The sequence below is a fragment of the Tarenaya hassleriana genome, unplaced genomic scaffold (genome assembly GCF_000463585.1).
Source record: "Tarenaya hassleriana unplaced genomic scaffold, ASM46358v1 Cleome5, whole genome shotgun sequence".
Classification (NCBI taxonomy): Eukaryota; Viridiplantae; Streptophyta; class Magnoliopsida; order Brassicales; family Cleomaceae; genus Tarenaya; species Tarenaya hassleriana.
In genome coordinates this window covers 5,578,919-5,591,554 of record NW_010967707.1, presented here as the reverse complement: position 1 = coordinate 5,591,554, position 12,636 = coordinate 5,578,919, and the positions used below count along the sequence as shown (strand labels likewise).

At 42.3% G+C, this 12,636-nt stretch overlaps 5 protein-coding genes across 6 annotated transcripts in view; 2 read left to right on the top strand and 3 right to left on the bottom strand.

Moving 5' to 3' along the window:
- Positions 1–1,924, bottom strand: part of LOC104827179 (probable UDP-arabinopyranose mutase 5) — a 2,654-nt gene extending 730 nt beyond the window's left edge. Inside the window, exons 1-2 of the mRNA XM_010560288.2 lie at positions 1,703–1,924; positions 19–927 (exon numbers count right to left, since the gene is read on the bottom strand). Coding sequence (XP_010558590.1) covers positions 19–848 — 830 coding nt within the window. The 5' untranslated portion in view covers positions 849–927; positions 1,703–1,924. The remainder of the gene's footprint in view (positions 1–18; positions 928–1,702) is intronic.
- A 153-nt stretch (positions 1,925–2,077) lies between these two features.
- On the bottom strand, positions 2,078–5,002 carry LOC104827178. Its single transcript, XM_010560285.2, has 2 exons — positions 4,758–5,002; positions 2,078–4,163 (listed from the first exon to the last, which is right to left on the bottom strand). The coding sequence occupies exon 2, from the start codon at positions 4,061–4,063 to the stop codon at positions 2,243–2,245; it is 1,821 nt and encodes a 606-aa protein (XP_010558587.1). The 5' UTR covers positions 4,064–4,163; positions 4,758–5,002; the 3' UTR covers positions 2,078–2,242.
- Positions 5,003–5,179: 177 nt separating this feature from the next.
- Positions 5,180–8,251, top strand: LOC104827177 (receptor-like kinase LIP2). 2 transcript variants are annotated; one of them, XM_010560284.1, is made up of 6 exons: positions 5,180–5,850; positions 5,969–6,132; positions 6,311–6,503; positions 6,614–7,008; positions 7,084–7,279; positions 7,382–8,251. In XM_010560284.1, the coding sequence occupies exons 1-6, from the start codon at positions 5,736–5,738 to the stop codon at positions 7,978–7,980; spliced, it is 1,662 nt and encodes a 553-aa protein (XP_010558586.1). In that variant the 5' UTR covers positions 5,180–5,735; the 3' UTR covers positions 7,981–8,251. The 2 variants fall into 2 exon arrangements, with proteins under 2 accessions (XP_010558586.1, XP_010558585.1); XM_010560283.1 differs by having other exon boundaries at positions 5,182–5,850; positions 7,084–8,251.
- Positions 8,252–8,574: 323 nt separating this feature from the next.
- LOC104827175 (probable tyrosine-protein phosphatase At1g05000) lies at positions 8,575–10,203 on the top strand. Its single transcript, XM_010560282.2, has 5 exons — positions 8,575–8,974; positions 9,109–9,202; positions 9,400–9,457; positions 9,544–9,587; positions 9,702–10,203. The coding sequence occupies exons 1-5, from the start codon at positions 8,826–8,828 to the stop codon at positions 9,957–9,959; spliced, it is 603 nt and encodes a 200-aa protein (XP_010558584.1). The 5' UTR covers positions 8,575–8,825; the 3' UTR covers positions 9,960–10,203.
- Positions 10,204–11,387: 1,184 nt separating this feature from the next.
- On the bottom strand, positions 11,388–12,029 carry LOC104827174. Its single transcript, XM_010560281.2, has one exon. It carries the CDS (start codon positions 11,927–11,929, stop codon positions 11,615–11,617), a length of 315 nt encoding a protein of 104 aa, XP_010558583.1. The 5' UTR covers positions 11,930–12,029; the 3' UTR covers positions 11,388–11,614.
- Positions 12,030–12,636: the final 607 nt, after the last annotated feature.

The following is a 12,636-nucleotide window of genomic DNA, read 5'->3' as shown; positions in this document are numbered from 1 at the left end:
AACTGTCGACACTCTTTCCTCAAGCTATTCACCGCATCTCCTCTCTCGTTTCTCCACACGTAAGGCAGTCCAGTCTTCACGCCATATCCTAAATGATCGCATACGACTTTGATGCACATCCCGCACCATACGTCTTCCATCGTTTCCCATCGCACTTTCCCTTCGCCAGCCAATCTGAGAGATGGCACCAAAGCCGGACCCACCAGCTCGCGGTTGAAAGCAATGTTGATTCCACTTATGGGCATCATGGCCTTGGCCGGAACTGTCATTACAGCATCAACATAAGTGGAGTTCCTCAGTTCTGTCTTGAGGGCTTGTGTCGGGGCATCGAGATCAGCCAGATTCAGCCAGAGCCCACACGAAACGGCACAAGGGACACCGCTTCTGAGGCTGAACGGGTATCCACGTACAAAATCTGCTCCCTCGCTATACGGGTCATAAAGGGTATTGAAGAAAAGAGGCGTGGCTGGTGAAGTGAGGTTGTTTATGTGCTGACTAACAGCATCCACCAGGAAGCCCTTGGGATCCTTTGCCGGGACACAATCATCATCTACCGAGATAATGTACTTCTTTTTAGATATAAGATATCCAAAATATCTACAGGAATAACCCGAGAACATGTTGGAATTGGATGAACCCACAACTTTGTCCATGTCAGACTTTGTGTAGACATTAATGTCGAAGCCTTCTGGTATCTTGAGCTCCTCCTTGAGATCAGGATCTTTGACAATAATAAGATGGAATCCGGAAAATAATGGTTTCCAGCTGTTCATGAACGATGTGAGGTCGGAATGAAGTGCCCCTATGACAATGTCGACCTCGTTCTTATCTATCTCTGTCAGTGACATCTTATCTTCTAGCAGTAAGAGAATAGCCTTGTGCTCTCTAATAAGCAGAGATCCAAGGATTTGCTTCAAAGGAACTTCTCTGCAGATGTTTCAATCAAAACTTGAAAAGCTCAGCTTTGCACAATCTACTATTAAGGATTATGAAACAAGAAATGCAATCCTATCACTTTGATATTCTCAATTCGGGATCCGTTTATGTAGATGAACTAGTTCCTTTTCTTTCATATGAAAAGTTACAAATCACAGGCTATCAGAAGAGATCATATAAGATTCCTCCCTATATCTGATTCCTTAAGACACAACTCTACCTTAAGAATCAATTTAAGGACTTAACTTCAAACGCTCATGAGCTATAGCTGCCGCAAATCTACAGGAAGGGTAATCAAAGAATCTGAACATTTCCAGAAACATGCAAAACCCAATTAAATCATCTAAAAATCTAGGCTATATTCCATTCTATACAGGAGGTTGATGCAATGTATATAAAACTATCTCGAGTATGTTACTTTGAAAGCTATCTATATGCGTTTGATCCCGTATTTTGTCATCTGGGTTTTGATACTAAAAGCCCCAAATCCACTCAGGAGCGCATGAACAGTTTCGGGCTGATGATCAAAACTCTGACAAAATGTGAATCGCAGGCAAAATTTCCATAAAAAGCTGCTTAAATTGAGAAAAATCCTCCCTTGATCAAGATCCCATGAAACCCAGACTCCGTTTCGTCTTCACAGCACAGAACAAGAAGAATCATGCAATGGGTAACATATACGTCGCGATTTCAGACAATACCCAAACAAGGAATGGACAGTAGCAAATCAAAGCAGGGAATCAAACCAAAACCCAGAAGAGATTACCAGAAAAGCGAACCGAAAACCGAAAGGGTCGACGATGCGTTCACCTGAAGGAAGATGGAGAGACGGAGCAGATCTCGTATCTTTAGTTTCAGAGGAATAAACAAAAGGAGGCAAACTTATTCGTGGGAACGGTTTATCTTAACACGTTCCTGTAGAATTGGTCCAACGTCTCCGCATTCGCCTCTCGCTCTACGCGCGTTGCAAACTCTCGAAATTATTCAGACGTTTTTTGAGTTTCGCTTTTTCGCATGCGTTATACGTTATGGCATCCAAATTCACACAATATAACGGATATGGGTTACCCACATGAAGCTCGAACCAGTGAATTTAGCTGATACATTTTCAATAATGATCGAGAAATGGGCACAGAGATGATAGAACCCAAAAGCCCTTTGGCTAAAAACATCATTCTTTTACCCTCTTTTGGTCCGTCTCCAAAAGAGTGCAAAAAAGGCGATACCTTTTCAACATTACAACTTACATCAGAGAGAGAGAGAGAGAGAGAGAGAGAGAGAGAGAGAGAGAGAGAGAGAGTCAATGTCAAATGGGCAAAGTGCATTTCTTCTGAGAATGTCCGAGCAAGTGGCATCTTCCACACTGAACAATCCTCTTCGGTCGTTTCAGGTTCTCTACTCGTTGAACTTTCTTCTTCGGCCGACCCGGCGGCCTACGTGTCTTCGGAGGCCGTATCGGGACATCAAACTTCGACCCTCTCCCGTTGACGCTGTCCAGTACTTCACCTTGTTCTTTCCACAGGCTCTTGTCCGGAATCTGACCTATCATCTGCGAGTACGTCTGCTGATAACTCGCCACTGTGAAACACGGCTCGCCAAACAGCTCCACTGTCTGTCCACACGATATCAGAGCTGCGGCTGCATGAGCGCAAGGCAGTCCGTAGAGCTGCCAGCGGCGGCAGGAGCAAACCCGCGTTCTTATATCCACGATATTTGTTCTCTCTGTGGACACAATCTCGAACTCGACCTCGTTTGCTCGGAGAACTTGGTAGCAATGTGCGTCTGAGATTGCTTCCGAGATTTGTCTCTCGGCTGACGGTACAAGTATCGAGTTCCACCTCATGCTCATATCCCGCCGGTTGTTGAACCAAGACGATATTTCCTCGTGGATGTGCTCCATCATCTGTATGATCGGCAGTTCATGGCATTCGAGTGCCCAGCTGTATAATATCTCGGTGATGCCTAAGGCGAAATGCCCATATCGTACGCCTTGAAAATACGCCACCGCCCAAAGCTGGGGAGGGAAGTGGTCGAACCATTGTAGCACGTCTTGGGAGATCTCCACCATCTCGGCTATCTTGGACTCGAACTCAGCCGCAGTGAGTGCATATACCGAATTCCAAAAGATATTGACCAACTTTGAGTTCTTGAAAGTATCACGGAAATTCTCACTGACGTAACGCAGACAAAACCCGTGGAAAGCCGTCGGGAAATGGGTTTCGACTGCTTCCACCATTCCCCGATGTCTCTCCGAGAGTATTGTCAGCCTTGGCATGCTCTCTGTATTCATCCCAAGAAGTTTCCTCAACTCTGACACGAACCACATCCAATTCTCATCGCTTTCAACGTCGACAATGGCGATTGCCAAAGGAAATAATCCATCACCCGCATCAACAGCGGCCGCACAGAGTATCGTACCCAAGTACTTCCCTTTTAGATGAGCTCTATCAATTTCAAGAAGAGGCCTACAACCACTAACAAATCCAGAGATACATGCTCGATACGCGATAAACAGGCGCTGGAAACAATTCTCGGGTCCCGAAGCGAAAACAGATGCGAAGCTTCCCAGGTTTAATTGTTTTATCTGCTCACAATACGCAGGAAGAAGACGATATCCTTCCTCGTATGTCCCGTGAAGTGCAGCCATACTCCGTTCTTTCCCACGCCAGGCCTGCATGTAAGAAACTGCAACCCCGTGCTGATCACGTATGTCCTGTAATATTTCCTTCGGCTTATACTGTGGGTTATCTCTAATCCGTGCCTCCACTGACCTCGCAACCCAACCAACCGATGCCTGCTGATGATGGAGATCACGGACTCCTTCACAAGTATGTTCCCCGTTAAGTGTCCTAATCGAAAAGGTTGGAACACCCGGACATTTAGCGACATGGATACGCCATGGGCAACCTTCCTTGGAGCATTTGGCTATGAACCGGCTGCGATCTGATTTCACTATACGAAGATCAAAGTGTAACGCTATAGCCAAATCTTTCAAAGTTCTTCTGCATGTTTCCACATCTGGAAATTCTTTCCCAATCACCAATGTCTGTTCCGCCGCCAAAATGTCTGCCGGCTCCAGTGAAATTAAAGCTCCCTCGGCCATTGTGGCATCGCAACTGAAAACCATATAACAGAGCCCGAACGAGTTTCCCCTCAGGTTCGATGAAAAGCATCTGTCATCTTTGAAGGGCACAGCCCATGGAGAGATATCTTCTTGACTGTACGCTCTGTAGAGAAAACAAAGATATGCAGAAGAACGGAATGAGACAAAACCACTTGACTTTACTACCAGAAGAAATACTAGGAGAGATGGATCAGAAAGACATGAAGGCGCAGAACTTTGTCTCAATGACGACCAAAGACACAGAAAAGCGTATGTTAAGCTTGGATAATCTCCCCCCTCAACAAAGAAGCTAATTCCACCTCCCAGAACTCGGAGAGCCATAAACGCGAAAACAGAAGCTTGAAAGTACGTATCACAGAAACAATTTGCCACCGTAACGCTACATTTTTGTAAAGGCATAGAAGCTAAGAACTAGTAAAAACAAAGATTTTGAATTCAATTTCTATATCTAACATATCATTCACCAACACTGAATAATTCCTACGACGACATAGATGCAGGCGAAACAGGTAAGAGACCATTTCCGTAAAGATAGCTACAGATAACCAGAAACGCAATCACAGAGGGTCACGTCAATCGCACACGACATAGATTTAACAGGTTTGAGACCCATCAGGAACGAAAATCCATTAGGCAAAAAAAGCACGATCCAAAGGAGCTACAAGAATGCCGAAGAGATCAGTCCCTGAAGGCGTACCTTTCGGAGATTTTCAATGGAGATTTGGCTGAAACACACCGAAAATCGGAAGTGATGTGCGAAGATAAAGTACACACCAAAGTCTTCAGATAATTTCAAATTCCTCACGTAATTGATCGAAACAAGGCTTCGGAGATAGATCTACGCGTAAGCATAAGGTTGAATCAGAGAGTAATGCTTTAAAGGGCTGAAGAAGAAGGAGGAGGAAGCCATGGCCAGAACTCGGAAGTTGCTCTCGGGGGGGGGGGTGGATGATGGCGTTGGAGCGTGAAGTAACAGAGAAAAATATGGGCCCAATTCAATACCGAGCTTATACGTAGGCCCGAGTTCATTTTAGGCCCAATAACCATACAAAAAAGCTGCATTGCGTACGTGGATTTTCATGAGGAACTAAACAACAAGTTAACTCTAGAAGCAACTTTTCCCGACAACATCTCCGACAATTCAGGAATCAAATCCAGTTCTCTTTTAAGTGTTCGATGTGGGAGAGGCATATGAATCGCGCTTTTCACTCAATGGCAATTCCCAAGAACTCAAAGGATGTATTCGGCTGTTTCTTTATCTGCTGTCATGTCATCAACTATTATTTTCGGTATTTTCATTTGTATTTGTTTAAACTTAAAATTAGGTTTTTACAGAGATGGGATGGGAGAAGAATGGTTCTCCATGGTTTTGGGAAGTGACGTTTTTGAGAGGGAGAGAGAGAATAGAAAAGCAAATAAAGAAAAGAAGAAATGTCCACTCAAAATTTCCACCCCCTTCTTCTCGCAGAGTTCGTCGGAGATTTCACATTCGTCATTGATTCCGGTGGCCTGAATTCTCTTCTCTGTCTCCCTTTCTCTTTCTTCTTGATTTATCTCTCATTCTTCAATTTTTTTTTTTGGCCCTTTATCGTGGGTCCTTCAATCCCTTGAAGGACCCGCCATTTCCGACAACGAAAAAAATCTCTCCTTTTTTTTTTTCCTATTACCTTTTCGCATGCAAGCCATCATGAACTGTTTCCCTTGTTTCTCTTCGCAAAAGAGCAGGAATCCTCCCAGCAAGCAGGATCTTGAATCTGAAGACAACAATGTGATCGAGCCCAGACCACCGGGTAAGTCTTCTGTTTTCAAGATTCTCATAGTCGCGTTGAAGGTGTTCGACGAAATGAACCCATAATGATTTGAGTGGATTTCGATCGTTTCGATGGATGGATGTGGGTTTTTGAACAGGTAACAAGGTTGAGACAGAGAAGACAGAGAATATAAGAACGAACGTGAAAACATTCACGTTTCGTGAGTTAGCAACTGCCACGAGAAATTTCAGACAAGAATGCTTGTTGGGGGAAGGTGGATTCGGAAGGGTTTACAAAGGCACCCTTCAATCTACTGGACAGGTTTTTCCCAATCTTCTTAATCTGCTCTTACTCAAAATTTTAGCTTTTTTTTATGGGTATTTTATTTCTGGACAATTACATGAGTTTAAAGTTCAATGGAATGACAATGGTATATATGTGCGTATATATAATATATACACACATATTCATCATGTTGTTAAAATGGGGGAGTGCGTAGGTGGTGGCAGTGAAGCAGCTAGACAGGCATGGATTTCTGGATGGGAACAAAGAGTTTCAAGCAGAGGTTTCAACGATAAGTCTACTTGAACATCCGAATCTTGTCAAGCTTGTAGGCTATTGTGCTGATGGAGACCAAAGGCTTTTGGTCTATGAATTTGTCTCTGAAGGTTCTCTTCATGACCATCTTCATGGTACCAACCCAAGTTTCAACCTTTTCACTTCAGTTCGTGGTACCTTTTCTGTTTAAACAAAAGGGTATGGGAAAGTTGGGTTTTTTATGTGGATTGTTTTTTTTTTGCAGATCCAAAGGCAAACCAGAAGGCAATGGACTGGATAGTGAGGATGAAAATAGCGTTTGGGGCAGCACAAGGGCTGGATTACTTGCACGATAAAGTGAATCCACCGGTTGTGTACCAAGATTTGAAAGCTTCAAATATATTACTGGACGAAGAGTTCAACCCAAAGCTCTGTGACATTGGTTTGCATAAACTAGGGCCGGGCTCCACTGACAAGATGGCTCTTTCTTCCAGAGTAATGGGAACGTATGGTTACTGTGCTCCTGAGTATTCTCGTGGGGATAATCTCACTATCAAATCTGACGTCTATAGCTTCGGAGTTGTTCTTCTCGAGCTCATCACCGGTAGAAAGGCTGTTGACACTACCAAGCCTATTGATGAACAGAATCTAGTTTCGTGGGTAATAACCTTTTGATCATGTTTCCTGAAGTTACATGTTATATTAGATAACAGACTTGATCTTTGTGATGAGCAGGCACAACCCATATTTAGAGATCCGAAACTATACCCGAACATGGCGGATCCACTACTAAGGAAGAAGTTCCCAGAAAGAGGATTGAACCAAGCAGTGGCAATAGCATCAATGTGTCTGCAAGAAGAAGCGGGTGCACGTCCATTGATAAGCGATGTAATGGTGGCACTTAGCTTCCTTTCCATGTCTACAGAAGATGGTATTCCCACTGCAGTTCCCATCTTGTCTTTTAGGGACAAGAGTATGTCCCTTGCCTTGAGCCGTCACGATTCCTGCTCTGTAACTCCTCATTACCCTCCAGATCCTTCCAAGGAAGATGACAAGTCCAGTCATGACTCAGATGATTCAGATGACGATGATGATGACGACGAGCCTTCTCTCCACCACACCCAGGACAACATTCAGACAGCGAGTAAACATAAACAGAGCGGAACGGACTCAGATGATGATGATGGGTCTGATTCCCATTCCGACAGTGATGAGTCTGAACAAGAAGAAGACCCAGAAGTCAATCTTGGAAAGAGCGGAGAATCTTGTGATCACTTGAGAAGATCGGCCGATGACATAAACACGGAGGCGCAGAGCTTGAGGATCAAGTACAGTTATAGTTCGGAGGAAGAGAATGGACGGCTGAGCAACAAAAGCAGCAGGAAATCGAATGAGGAAAGCACTTCTTCCTCTCAGTATGATAGTGACAGAGAGGAGGATTCTCTGAGGAAAGCGAGTCTTCGAACCAGCAGCAATGGCGAGAATGCTCAACTTGATCAGACGCATAGCTCTAAATCTAACCGAGAAAGCGTTTATTCTGATGATGATGATGATGATGACGAGGAAGATGGCTCTCTGATGCATCGGAGCGAATCAGAGGGAAGAACTGCTTCTTCTTCTCTTCTGGACTGAGTCTGAAACTACATGGTTGGACGCCATTGTTGAAGCTTGAAACTACACACACACACGCACATATATGTACACTCACACACACATACAGACACGAGAGGATTGAAAAAAAAAATCTTTTGAAACATAAAATCTAGAGAGATTGAGACACAGATGGGCTTTTATTCTGAAATCTGAAACAAGTTTCCCTTGTCAAGAAAAAACTATTGTCCGCCTTTTCTTCTCTAGTTATGTCTGATTCACAGGAGAAAACATACGGAGCATCTTGTTGTAAGGTTGTTTGATTCTTGGAGCAAAATCTTGATTTTAAGAACTTTCATTAAATGTAACCCATTTCTTACGTTGACGTTAGCGTTGAGTTGCAACGTTAAAAAAAAACTTTAATTTTTTTAAAATATTTTTTACGGCTGTAAAAGAAAACTAAAACGGTGTTTTCATAATTTTTTATTTAATCTTATTAAAAATAAGATTTACCCGCGGATTCGGAGGTTCAGCTACCGAGAAGCGATGGAAACGACACGTGTCACGATAGGGGAGATCCAGAGAATATGCATAAAAATATTCACAGAATCCAAAAAAAAAACAAGAAGAAGAATCCAACAAAGATTGTGAATGGCGGTTTGGTGTTTTTGCCAAATCGGAGAAAAACCTAAGAAAAGTCCGAATATAATCTTGAAGTCTCTTTCGATGTCTCATTTTTTGATTAGAAGGGGGAAAAGGGAACCCACAAATTCCTTATATAAAACCCTTTCTTCTCTCGCTTTTATTTTCCCTTCCGGAGGAGAGAGGGATTTTGTGGGAGAGAGAGTAATTGATCGGAAACTCGCCGGAATTTCTTGTCGGAGAAGATGGGGTTGATTGTGGAAGAGGATGATAATTACGGGCTTCTCGTGCCGCCGTCGAATTTCTCCATGGTTGAAGACCTCATTTACCGATCTGGGTTTCCTGAGCCTGCTAATTTCGGTTTCCTTGGAACCCTAAATCTTCGATCCATCATGTAAGGACGACTTCCCCTCTTTTTTTTTTTTTTTTGAAAAAAAGTTCTTTCGCTTCCGAATCATGATAGTGATTTTCCTGAGAATACGTCGGAAAGCGATGAGAGATTTCACTGTTGGGAATTCTGCAAAACAGATATCTGTGTCCCGAACTGTACCCGGAGGAGAACCTGAAGTTTCTTGAGTCCAAGGACATTAAGCTTTTCCAATTCGGAATCGAAGGCAAAACGGTATGATTCATCTTTCTCTCGTCAAAACCCATGTTTTCTTTGGGATTCTGCATCTGCTGTTGTGGTAAGACGGAGCTTGAATCCTTGAGATCTTTAAGAACTGTTCTGCTCACTTTGTTTCTGGTTATACCCTTTTTCTGTTTTTGTGTAATGTTTGTTCTTTAAATCACTGTTACATTCCTTGATTACATCTGCAGGATCCTCCATCTCCTATGCCAAAGGACACAGTCATGGCTGCTCTAAAAGCCCTAGTTGGTAACCAATCAGCGTCTGCCTTTCTTACATTTTCGTGTCTCGAATGTCACAGATGTTTTTACGGGTTTACATGATCATGCTTGCAGATGTAAGAAACCATCCAGTTCTGATCCATTGCAAGCGCGGAAAGGTAAATCACAACAAGCTTCAATCTCCGATGACATGCTTTTTTCTGTCGACCAATACAGTTACAGTGTTAACTCATGTATAAATAAACATGGGACATGGGATGGATGATATGCAGCACAGGACAGGTTGTCTGGTGGGATGCCTGAGGAAATTGCAGAACTGGTGCATTTCTTCGGTGTTTGACGAATACCAGAAGTTTGCAGGGATTAAATCGAGGGATACGGATTTGAGGTTCATCGAGAATTTCGACGCGTTGAGATTGCGGCAGTGTCTGTACAGCATAATCTACAGGTACCATGGTTATGGTCTGAAGAATAGGCGGTTGCTCTATCACGAGGAAAACGTCCACAAGGCCCAAGCCACCATAGTTTAGGATTGGCGTAGAGAGCTTTCTTGGAACTCGGGGAATCGGATACGGATTTTTTTTTTTCTTTGATTCGTCGGGTTTCGTTTTTTTTTGTTGAATCCTTTGTCAGATTGTTTTTTTTTTTTGGTTAGCGCATAGCTTACATTGCCCCATGATACAGAAACCTCAAAGTCTTGTCTTTGACATCAACCATTGGATTCTGTATGCAATTATCTGAAATTATATATATGTAAAAAAAGTCGTCCATTTTCGTACAAGTGAAAGACACGTGTCATGATACAATTGGAGGAAAATAAAATGGTACGGCGACCGTGAATTAAGAAATATGTATGTGTATATAGCGTTGTAACATGAATGTATTCGCATTTTATTGAAGAAATTAGTAACCAATGGATGATGGTGTCACATTCTTGTAATCAAGACGGCCATTGTTGACTCTCAAGGTTCAGAACATATTAAAAAACATTGGTGGAAGTCCGGTTCAAAGCATCTTAAGAAAGATGGTGGGCCCCATTTACAAGTGGACACCAGACCGCTCGTGCCCGCCCATTATGTCTCGCCCTAAATGGAATGGCTCTCTTAGTTACGCTGCACCCCGACCTGAGTCCCCACGTCCGCTCTTCTCCGCCCGCAACCTAGAGATTCCACGTCACCCCTCTTCTTCCGTACGTATAAACTGGAAGGCCCAACACAACAGATTGACTTAGATGGATGGCTTTGGATTCCTAAAACACTTCAGGGTATAATAAACCAATTCCAATGAACGAGATTTCCGTTCATTTTTCGAGTGTCTGATCAAATAACATAAAATATACAAATGATATATAGACAATACAAAGAAAATAAAGTGAAGGGTAAATACACAATTCAACACATTCACTATTCAGGCATCGCTCTGTCCTTGTGATGGTAATTCAGACAAACCTTATCCCTACTCAGATTCCTTAATCACCAAGAAAAATCAGTCTTTTGGTGCTCTGGAGACATCACATTGACAAAAGACTGATGGGTTACGAAGCAATACAAATTTTTTTTAATCAAACTTCTGTAATCCAATTCAGGGTAACAAAGGCTTTGATGATCTGACTTTTACCAGGAAGAGCGTTGAATCCCTTGGCGAAAGAGAATCCAAGCCAAAAGACGGTTTCTTTACTGAAAAATAAACAACAGCCTTGCTTATATGAAGCACAAACACAACTTCAACATGCAAGATAATAAACTGAATCTCCTGATTTCACCAAGGAAGGAACCAAACTACCAACAAGGGTTTGCTTGCTTGCTTGCCCTTAAGACCAAACATATCCGAACTGAAACTGAGATGTTGATGCGAGAGCTCTCTCTCTCTCTCTCTCTTCTTTATCAGACGGATCCCTACCTCTAAATGATCTGATAAAGAAGTAAACAGAGAGACTGCAAAAGCAAACCAGGAAAACCTCCATTAATCACATATTCAATTCTTCGTATAAAACCCCTTCCATGGAAAATATCAAATGATAGTATTATGCGATCAGAAAAACGCAGCCATACATGATGAGTCAGGCAGTATTTCTTACATCGAACAAATCCACCCAAACCCACCGTAATATAGATTAAAAAGATCACAAATTTAAGGAATTCGATTCCTCAACACATCCAAATCCAATTCAAAACAACCGAATTCATCACTTCTTGAGGCTTCCCCGGATACCGGGTTTAGGTTTGGCCAGATCTGCAGGACGACTCGCGTGGAGGTTCGTGACCTTCGCCTCCTCGAAAGGAATCTTCGGATGCCTGGACTCGTGATGGATCTGCATCGTCTTGACATCAGGAGCGGTAATTTTGCAGTGCGGACATTCGTACTTGGCATGACCGCCCTTTTCCTGACCGGACCTGTCGGCGAGACCCGCCTTTCCTCCGCCTCTGTTCGTCGTTGCTGCGTCGAGCTTCGCGGCGATCTCCTTCGCCGTGTGCTTCTTCGGTTTCGCCTTACCGGTCATCGTCGATGGCGGCTATTGCGGAGAGAGAGAACACGTAGAGAACCCTAACCCTAGATTTGTTTTTTTTTGGCCTCCTGATTGTGACAACAGAGTTTTTGCCCGACGGGCACAAATATAATTGCTTTATAACTTTTTTCTAAGAAAAAAAAGGAAAATCTTATCCGATTTCGGTCAGGCTTTATATAGTACATGACGGTGCAGGTTAAGGCCGTGGAATTAACGAATGGATTTTTTCCAACTGGGTGCCCGCTTTGTTCGATTAAGCAAATCAGACATGCCACAAAAACTGGATGTCAAAACGAGTCCGAATCATCCGAAAACGAGCGATCTAAATCATAATTTTTTCAATTCACTAAAAAATGAGTCTAATGAATTAGTTTATTGAACTCATAGGCATAACAAACCAGTTCGGCGAGTTGGTAAATTGTTCAACGAACTAATTTTTTTAAAAAAATTAAAAATAAATTTATATAAAAAACTCTAACATATTTATATAAATATCTCAATTACTATGGTGGTAATAATTAAAAATATTAAATGAAATTTAGAGTATAAATATAAAATTTTTATTGAAATATATTTTGTTGTTATTATCTATTTAAATTATTTTTTATTACACTATTGTTAAATTATTTTTTAATCTTTTAAAATCTCAACCAACACTTTTTTTATATAGTTTATGATATTAAAGTTTTCTTTTTTTTTAT